At 51.9% G+C, this 10,405-nt stretch overlaps 1 protein-coding gene across 1 annotated transcript; it reads right to left on the bottom strand.

Moving 5' to 3' along the window:
* Positions 1 to 618: 618 nt before the first annotated feature.
* Positions 619 to 8,738, bottom strand: LOC125690076 (angiopoietin-related protein 7-like). Its single transcript, XM_048938036.1, has 6 exons — positions 8,316 to 8,738; positions 4,457 to 4,679; positions 3,602 to 3,739; positions 2,477 to 2,693; positions 1,070 to 1,265; positions 619 to 765 (listed from the first exon to the last, which is right to left on the bottom strand). Exons 1-6 carry the CDS (start codon positions 8,736 to 8,738, stop codon positions 619 to 621), a joined length of 1,344 nt encoding a protein of 447 aa, XP_048793993.1.
* Between the last annotated feature and the right edge of the window lie 1,667 nt (positions 8,739 to 10,405).

Here is a 10,405-nt window from a genome sequence, read left to right as displayed (position 1 = left end):
TCCATCTATGGATTCCATCCAACCTTGGTTGCCCCACATCCCCAGGGCTGCCTTAGCACCTTGAACCCACCCTAGGACATCTGTGTTGTGATAGTGGTGGATCTTCAGTACTAAAAACACACATGGCCACCTGAGCACAGAAACAGCCATGCCCAGAGAGATGCTCACCTTTTACAGAGAAAGAACTGATCAATCGCGTCCTATGTGGAAAATGTCCACAAGATTTCTGGCTTGAAATTACAGCCAGATTTGCATCCAGGTTACTCAGCATCTCCGTTTTTCGACATAAACTCCCATCATCCAGCCAAAACCAATGCCCAGATTTGGGCTCGGGTCCTGAGGAAGCCCAAGCACACCAAGGACTGCTGCTATCTGAAGAGCCAGCAAGCTCCATGCTCATCTCTGCAAAGCAGTTCTCATCACCCACCTCCATGTTGTCAGAAGGGCTTTTATCCCCCAGTCCCTTGCTGGAGGCCTTGACACTTCGGCTGTTGGTTCAGTTCAGGAAGGATGGTGGCTCGGTTCCTCGGTCTCTAGTTTTTCCTCACAACAAGCTATTTCCAGCCGTCTGTTCCCAGCATTCACTCTTAGGTGGATTGAAGAACGCCCATGGCTCCTTCATGGGGAGATGTGGGGCCGGAAAGTGCGTGGTCGAATCATCATGACCACCTTCCTCAGGGAGTAGTAGTCTGTGTCCTTCCACGAGTACCACACAACGCCGTCCGGCCCGAGGATCTTGCGGTTCTTAATGGAGTATCGGCCACCCTGGGACGCAGAGAAAGAGAGATGGCCGGGCATGAGAAATGTCATCCGGATGGGAGCACCCGAAAAAAAGATTGCTCTGAAACACCGAGCAAAGAGCTTAACGGCGACGCAGTGACAAGAGCACCTAAAGCTCAACATTTTTCACATGCTCCCAGTGGAGATGGCAACTCAGGTCGCATGAATCACCCCGCACTGCGAGCTTCCATCATGCGGTCCCAAGCCACGGCGTGCCTTAATGCTGGTGTCTGGCCTATGGCACTGAAAAAGCACTTTTAACACCTGGCTCCTTGGCCCTGCGCCTCACCTTGTAGTACACCCCGTTGAGGTTGGAGAAGAAGCACTGGTGGTACCACCAGCCCCCGTGGGAGATCTCAGCACAGATGTTCCCTGAGTCGGGCGTGCTGAAGCTCCTCTTGTTGTGGTACCAGGCAAAGGAATCCTCCACCGTCCCGCTGAACCCATCCACGTGCAGGCGGTAAGAGTTGGCCTCGTCCTCAATGCTGCAAGCAAAGGATGCAGGTGAGGAGTGCAAAGCCTGCATTCCTGGTGGGGACACCTAGAAATCGTTGAGCTGCTCTGGCCGTGATCCCTGCTGTGATTCATCACCTCTGAAAGCCAAAGACATCGTATTTCTCCATTCTGTGGGATGTGCATGCTTGTGTCGTGACTCAGGGCAGCTCTTACAGGTTTGAGCTGGGCAGACTGTGACTCTAAAACCACAATAAAGGGCTTCGGCAGCTTTGGCAAGACAGTTCCCTAATTACACAGTACTGCCTCCTCGCCACAAAGTAAGCATCTTATTCTTCACCTATACAGAGACAATTAGTAATTAGCCCTGGGCTAGCAAGGGTTGAAGGTCACTGACACTGCACAAGACATCTTATGAGAAAGGTCGGGTGACCATTCAGAGCACGTGTTTGATGGCAGAGGATGTTGCAAGGCACTTTCAGGTAATGTTTTGTTTTGTTTTTAAATAGATCCAGCTATTTTGGTGCCTACTCTAAGCCTGCAAGCTCCAGATGCTCCCTGCTGCCTTGCACACCCTCCCATGGCAGGCAATTCCACAGTCACCCACAACCATTTCCAGCTGAGAGAAGGAAGTATTTCATCTGGGCAGCCCTGGTCACCCTTGCTTAAGAAAGGATGCGGCTGATGTGGTATGGGTAATACAAACACCAGAGGAGGGAAAGAGCTGCAGATGCTGAATAACATTATGTCACACACAACAGGTAAAATCCATGAATAGAGGGGGTAAAAATGAAAACATGACCCCAAAGAATGGAGGTGCTGGAGAATCTGCCAGAAAAAAGCATGGGATTCAAGCCCCTGTTTTTGACATTGAGATTGGTAATCTGAGCAGAATCACCTCCCAGCTGCAGGGGACTGTGCCACAGCAGGATTCCCATACCTGCAGGTTTTATAGGATCATTCAGGTTGGAAAAGACCTCTAAGATCAAGTCCAACCACCACTTACCACCAATTTTGTCCACTGCCCACTGTGTCCCTCAGTGCCACATCCCCACTGTTCTGGAATACCTCCAGGTTTGGGGACCCCACCACCTCCCTGGGCAGCTGTGCCACTGCAGCACTGCTCTTTATGAGAAGAAACATATCCTAACATCCGACCTGAGCAAAACTTGAGAACATCCTATCATTCAGTGTCTTCTGGCATTGAACCATTTGCATCTACCAAGAACCAGGGAAAGCCTACCTGAAGATCTGGTAGAAGGCATGCTTGTGCTTGCTGTTCCAGTCCTCCATGTCAATACGCAGCGAGTAGTCTCCTTGGCTCGTTATCTTGTGGATGTTCTCATTGCCCAGCCAGAATTCACCATTCAGATCCCCAAAGCCCTCCCTATATTCATTCCAGGTCCTATTGAAGTCAACTGAGCCATCCTGACGCTTCTGGATGACAGTCCAGCCCCCACCTGCCAGGGAAGGAAGCAAAAGGGTGATGTCTGTGGGTCCCACTGCCAGCACACAGTGACATCTTCGAGGACCCATCTGTGGGTGTCTCCTGAAGTATGGAGATTATTGTGTACTGTTCCCACAGCACCATAGAGGCACATGAGGTCTCTTACAGTATTGTCTCACTGTCTCCATCTGCTCTCCCATCTGTCCAAACCCCTCTCTCCTCTCTCATTTCATTCCAGTATTGTAAGATTTAGGAAGGGACCGAGGCCACGTTTTCATTTGCTGTTTGTACAGGCTGTCACCCCGCGGTGTCCAAGATTGTGGCAATGGTCATGCAAATAACAGTAATGACATAATAGAGATCACATTGTCAGAGCAGTCTGCTTCTTAACAAGCACTCGTATCCCAGAGCTGCCATCACCTGTAGATCCTTTGAGTTAATGTTCCCCATTAACGAGTTGCCTACATGGGGGCAGTCAAATCCCTCCCACCTGACAGTCCAGCATGCGATGTGTTGATGTGACACATTCATCCTATCCAGAGCAGATCCATGGGGCAAAGAACTGACCATCCACCATTTTTCCCTGTCAGTTGACAGTGTTCTTACAAAACGTGAGTATTGTAAACCAATTTTGTGAGTAATTTTCTGCTTAGGTATGACGATGATACGTTGTGTATAGATAATTAGATAATCAAGGGTCTGGGAGGCTTCATCCACAAAAGTATCTGTGCGAGAGCCATAATATCTGGTTAGAGTTATTCATCCAAACCCCTTATTTCACCAATGGAGTGGTTCAGCCCTTCTGGAGATGCTGCTCTCACTGACTGTAATACAATCCCCAAACAGCTCAGGTAAGGTACAGCTCTCAGATTAGGCAGCCCCCACCCCGAGTTTTGCTGGGAGATGGTGTAGGTGCAGTACCTTCAGTGTCCATTTCACACAGCACTTCGATGGGCATCCCTCCAACAGAGGGCATGATGCTGTAGATCCCAGATCGACGGAGCCCGTTGTAGTAAACAGAAGCGCAGTCAATGGGGCAGTTCCTGACGTGCCTCATATCTGAGCAAGAAAGCAGAGAAATATCATTTTCAGCACATAAGATGGAGAAGAGATAAGCGCAGGGCATGGAGGAGTTTGGAAGCCTGTCCTGCTGGAACTGTTCCCAGTGTCTCAACCATGATATGAATGGCCATAAGAGCTTTACACCAGCGCAATGGAAAAGTCTCAGACCAGTTGGCTCAGGGAGGAGAAACACGCCTTTCCCCCTGACGTCACCAGCTCAGATCGGATCAAGGTTGGTAGGTGAAAGCCATTAGTGGCTCCTGCGTGTGCAACACATGAGTCATGCAATGGATGCTCCTCGCTGGAAAGGCAGACACTGGCTCCTCTCAGCTTTTAAAGAGAGATGATAAATTGAATACAAAGATGGAGATGGACTTTTTACGTGGTCTGACAGGGACAGGACAAAAGGGAATGATTTAAAACTAAAACGGGAGATTTGGATTTGGTGTTGGGAAGAAATTCTGTACTCAGAGGGTGGCGAGGTTCTGGCACTGCTGTCCTGAGAGCTGTGGGTGACCCATCCCTGAAGGTGCTCAAGGCCAGGTTGGATGGGGCCCTGGGCAGCATGATCTGGTGGGTGGCAAAAGACTAGTGATTTGGAACTGGATGGGCTGTAAGGTTCCTTCCAACCCAAACCGCCCTGGGATTCTGTGACATAAGGCCTTTTCTCCACTCTATGACTATGAATCCCCCACCCCAGCACCTCCCCATCACCTGGCCGCTCCATCTCCTCCTGCAGCCTCATCTCAGCAGGGTTGAGGCAGGTGGGGTTGCGCCAGACCCAGTCGGTCAGCACGGAGATGTTGTTGATCTGTGCCTGCATGTCGTAGAGCAGCGTGGCCTGGATGTGCTGCAGGGTGCTGGCCTCGCTGTACCTCTGCTCCAGGTCCTGTACCCGCTGCTCCAGGCTGTGGTTCCTCCCAGCTGCCTCTTCATGCTGCAGATAGGGATACAAATGGGTTGGGAGGATGCGCTGATGGCCTCACCCTCACTCTGCAGCCCCCAGCCCATTGCAGAGCCCGCAACCTTCCTATCCCCCCAAGCAGGATGCACATAGGCAAACCTAGTGCTGACAGAGCAGTGCAAGCTCCCCATGATTGCTCCCCATGTATCCTCCAGCCTGGAACCCCACCACCATTGGGTTTGCCTTGTAAAACACTGTCCAGATGCAGTCACTCGAGAGGTGCTCACCTGCCTTGCTCAGTGCTCCTCGGGCTGCCCGTTAGGTGGCAGAGCAGGCTTTAGGCAGCCCCTCCGAACCCTGCAGCAGCCGAGCTGAAATACCCTCCCTACCCCTGCACCACCCGTTCCTTTGGGGTCCGGGAGCCCCCAGCCCTTTACCTGCACTGCAGGGATGCTGCTTTTCCCCCAGCCTCCCCTTCTTCTCTCCTGCCCTGCTGGTGGTCCCTGTGCTGTGACATGGGATGCTCTGCCAGCATGGTTGACACGGGACCCTGTATCATGGCCATCTCCCAACAGCATCACCCTGAAGGCATACCCAGCCATCTGCAGAACCACAGTAGGTGTATTTCCTTCAGCTAGAAGGGGCTCATGCAGCCAGAGAGTGTTTTCTTCCCAAGGACCTGGCTCACAGCTCAGTCCCTGCCACCCACTGCTGCCAGGACACATTGCTGTTCCCAGGAGATGGTACAACACTGCGAGTTTTGGTACCAATAACTCAAGGTAGCATCCTTCCCAGTGCTACCCGAGCATTGCCAGGCCCTGGTGCCATGCTCACTCATGTGTTGCTCATAGGATCCCAAGCAGTGGCAGCAAAATGGAAATTATGGCATGCGACAACGTGGTGTTTTCCTTATCAGGGCTGCAACATCTCTGTCTCTCCCATACATCAGCTCTGCTCTGTGAGCCATGACCGACAGCGGCAGCCTGCACCCACGCTCCAGCTCTCCAAGTAAACCCACGATGCTTCGCCCCAGACAGTGGCTGGTGATGGGTTTTCGTGGGACTCATCCTGAGGCAGGGAAGGGACCACTCATTCTGACCCATTTTGGTGTCCCTGTTATGAGGGGAGGAGCTGTGTGCTGCTCTCCATCACCTCGGGATGCAGAGCTCAGAGAGATGTCTGCTTGAATGGACAAGCCCACACCAAGCGCCAGGAGAAGGACTGATGGCAAACCAGCAAGAGGTGATTTATGATGGTGGATTAAGGGAGCAGCAGCTCCTGGGTGGGAGGAAGGGATGCAGAGAGACCTGTCCAGGCTGGGTGGTGGACACAGCAGGGAATCAGAGTGACTGCAAAGCCAGCTGCAGTTGCTCAGGATCCTTTCCAACCAAGGTCCAACCCAAAGGGACTTCAAAAGATCCCAGAGACCATCCCTTCTCCCCTGTAGCTGTACCTTGGTGGCACTGTTCTCAAGGTGTGACCTTCCTGGGGACATCTCAGTGGGGCTGGAGGCTGCCTGGGGATGCCTGTGTGCCCCTTGCTCTCTGCTCTCCCAGTAGTGTGAGGAGCCCAGCAGCACCCCACAGCAGACAAAACCCCTTAAGTGTTGCTCACCTGGGCTTCCATTAAGTAGAAACAAGATCTCCCTGTTCATTCCTGTCACCTGGAGACATCCAAGGAGCCTCAGCAGTGTTAGTGTCTCCACATTCACTGCTCAGATCTCTATCTCAGGATCTGCTGGATCCCACGGAGACAATTATATATACATTCTAGGTGTGGGTAGGAGGAATGCCATCATCGGCAGCTGCTCCAGAAGCATCCCCATCAACCACCACCCAACCACCACCAACCCAAGAAAACATCCACTTCACTGTGCTATCTAGTGAAGGACTATTCTGTGCAAAAAAAACACCAGCAATTAACAGGGAAAAGCAGAATAAACTAAGTGCAAAGGCGCAGGAATTATCAAGTGGATAATTGATAGGAGGGGTGATGGCCTCATGTTGTGCCAGTGGAGGTTCAGGGTGGATATTGGGAAACATTTCTTCTCAGAAAGAGCAGTGCTGCAGTGGCACAGCTGCCCAGGGAGGTGGTGGGGTCACCAAACCTGGAGGTGTTCCAGAACTGAGGCAATGTGGCACTGAAGGACGCGGTCAGTGGGCATGGTGGGGTGGGTTGGGGTTGGACTTGGGGATCGTAAGGGTTTTTTCCAACCTGAGTGATTCTATGGTTCTTGGAGTAGAAACAGGGATCACAGGCTTAGGTCACACAGTGACTGTGTCTTTGCATGTGAATGAGGTCTTCCAAGCACAGAATTATAGAACCATAGAATCATTAAGGTTGGAAAACAGCCCCAGCATCATCAGGCCCAACCCAGCCCATCCCACCCCACCACGCTCACTGACCATGTCCTTCAGTGCCACATCTCTACAATTTTTCTTAGAATCATAGAATCCTTAAAGTTTGAAGGGGCTTTTAAAGGCCATTTAGTCCAACTCCCCTGCAATGAATGGGGACACCACAGCTTGATCATGTTGCCCAGGGCCTGGTGCAGCCTCACCTTGAGAGTCTCCAGGGACAGAGCATCAACCACATCATTGGGCTGTTCCAGTGCCTCACCACCCTCAGTGTAAGAGGCTTTTTCCTTATATCTAACCTAAATCTATCCTCTTTAAGCTGGAACTGGGGAAGAATGGGTTGAACAGTCCTAAGGGTTTGGATGTAACTAGGGCATAGACATGAGAAGTGAAGGCTGGAAGATCTGTTCTGGTCCCAGTGTGAGGAGAAAGAAGAAAAGTGGAATAGGGGTGAGCGAGGTCTCCCCAGGTGGGTCACAGTGGTGGATGCAGGAGAGAGCTTTGGTCTGCATGATGTAAATGTCATGGTCCAAAAGGGCAGATGGCGAGAATGACCACAGTACCCAAGACACACAAACCTGGGTCTCTCACATGGACCTACAGTTGCAGGCATCTGGCATATGGCAAAACTGTGAGTCATGCCCTGTGTGGGGCAGATGAGAACGTTTTGTGGAGGGAGGTATGGAAACAAAGCCCCACATGAGCACACCAAGCCTGGGAAGGGGAAGCTTTGCAATGAGGGAGCCCAAGGGAAGGGTGTAGGCAAGGAGACAAAGCCAAACAGTGCGTGAGTCACATCAGTTCTTAGTGCCAGCCCATATCAGACCTCATCTCTCCCAAAGACAAGACTTGCTTACAGTTGTTGAGTTTTACACAATATCCTTCCAGCCAAATTGTTCCTTGCTGACTGCAGTTCCCTGCCCTGTATTACACAGGGAGCTCAGCCCTGGCTACCTGGGATTTGGTTCAACTGTGGCCTCCTAAGATGTGTCTCCTCCCTGACTACCTAAAATTTCAGCTCTAGTTGTTTTTGCTCGTGGGCAATGGAATGGATCAGCAACTCCAACCCATTCTAGGCAGGTTCAGAGGTGGAGGTCTTATTCGTCTCACAGCAGGGCCACAGATAAAACACCAGAGGGTTTGTGGCTCATGATAAGAGAGATTTAGCCCTGGAAGGCCTCTGAGCCAGCACAGTAAGAGGGGTTTAATGGATATCCCAATATGTAGTCACAACAACACTATGAGCTTCCCAGCGTCCTCTCCCTGCAACCAGAAGCACCACACAGAGGGAACCTACCAAGGACAGCTTTACCTGGAGCTCCAGGACCTTGATGCGATGCCGGTGGTTTCTCAGCTCCTCCTGCAGCTCCGAGATCAGCTCCCGCAGCTCCAGGATCTGCTGCTTGCGTTCCTCATTCTCGTGGAGCCAATAGGACACCTCGTCGGTACAGCGAAACATGTCTGGGCACCGCTGCTCATCCCCCTGGGGCAGCGTGGCCACGATCTTGCAGCGGCCATTGGGCAGCACCTGGTTGCTGTACTCCCCACACTGAATCAGGCCTGTGCCCTCCTGAGTCCCTTCATTGTCACCATATGCTGCGGGCAGGGATTTTGGCAGTGAGGGAACACTCAGTGCGGCCAGGAAGAGGAGGGAGAGCCAACGTGCCTCAGCAAAGCCAGTGCTGGGGCAGAGCTCCATCGGGATGCTGAGGATGGTCCTCAGGGGTGGCCCCATCACCACGTTGGACAGGGTTTTACGTCTGCACAGGACCATGCATAGAGAGGTGTTGTCTTTCTGAGCATCCTGCTGCTCCGACACTCTTTGAAATGTAGACCAGAGCTGGTAGGAATGAGCAACAAAATCAACCCAACACAACTCAACTCAACCCAACCCAACCCAACCTAATCCAATCCAACACAACACAACACAACACAACACAACCCAACCAAATCCAGTTCAACCCAATGCAATCCAACCCAGCCCAATCCAACCCAACCCAACATGCTGCCTTCCACTCAGCATATCAGGGTCCACCACCTTCCAACCCCTCTCCATCACCTCTATTGCACCCCAGAGATTCAGGACATGGTCCTGAGGCTCTAGTCATGACACAGAACACCCAACAGAATACTTGGGCAGGGTTAGACCTCCAACACATCCCTGGGGGTGGCTAGATGGCCTTGCTGAAGTCAATGTTTCCCTATAGCTATGGGTTTATTAATCCAGGTGACTTCAGGTGCAAGGGTGGATGGTGGGATGGTGACCTTGCCACAGTCAGTGTGAGACAAATATGTAACTTTGTCTCTTTATTCAGAGAAATCAGCCAGAGCTTTCCAACACTGGGGCTCCCCACCATGCCACCACACCGCAGCCCTGCTCCGCACCTTTCTCTCAACAACAAAACAATCCCCATCCCATCCTTCTGGGAATGGAGATGTGGTAGGTTTGCTCCCCTTGACACCCCATGCCTGCGGTGCCAGCACATACCTTCACGAGGGCTGCTTTGGTGCTCCGGCAGCAGGCAGCGAGCAGGGACTGTCTGTGGGAAGTGGGGTGAGCGTCGGGGCTGCTGGGCACTGATTCCCCCTGATCCTCTCACCGCACTATAAATAGGGCCAAGAGAGCCACCAGACTCAGACAACGCACGGGAGGGAGGAGCACGGGTCCTGGCGTGACCTTATCAGCACACGGGGGATTAAGCCAACATCTCGGCAGGAGGGCATGGCTCCCCGCTCCTAGAACCTCCCATCCCATCCTCACGATGGGTTCTGGGCAGAGAACTGGCTCCTCCTTTCTTCCAGCATCCACCTGACCCGTGCCAGTATTTTGGGAGAGAAAAGGACCCCCCTGCTGTGGTTGGAGACTCGGGGCCTGGAGCAGCTCCATTTATTGGATGTCCTAGGCTCTTCATTTTTGTGAAAAGCCCACTTGCTCCCTGGGCTTTCCTTCTGCCCAGAAACCCTGCCGGCTGCATGAATCCATTTGTGTGCATCTCTCCAGGGGGAGTGGGCAGTTCTGATCCTTCTGCTTCTCCTTGGGAGAAGAAAAACTGTTAATCTAACCAGTTAGAAATGTCAACAGGTTTGCTTAATTAAATATGCTAATCATTCTGATGCAGGAATGTAAGCTGGAACCAGAGGTTTCCACGATGGACAAACTGCATTGGGTTTTCTTCATTTTACAAAGAGTTTCCAGATGATATTCACAGGCTTATTCTCACAAAGGAGATGCTCATGTGGCCTCTAAAAGCGCAGAAACATCCTGGAGAAGGGCAGGTTCATCAGCAAACATCTGCTCTCGTGGTTTGGAGAGTTGTTAAACCTCATGAGTCCTTCAAAAGGCTGTGCAAGGGTCTTTTGGAAGACTCGTCACCTCTGGGCACACATCTCCTGCAGCACTGA

This window comes from Lagopus muta, chromosome 2 (assembly GCF_023343835.1).
Source record: "Lagopus muta isolate bLagMut1 chromosome 2, bLagMut1 primary, whole genome shotgun sequence".
Classification (NCBI taxonomy): Eukaryota; Metazoa; Chordata; class Aves; order Galliformes; family Phasianidae; genus Lagopus; species Lagopus muta.
Note: the sequence above shows the minus strand (reverse complement) of the source record. Positions and strands in the feature narration are given on the sequence as shown.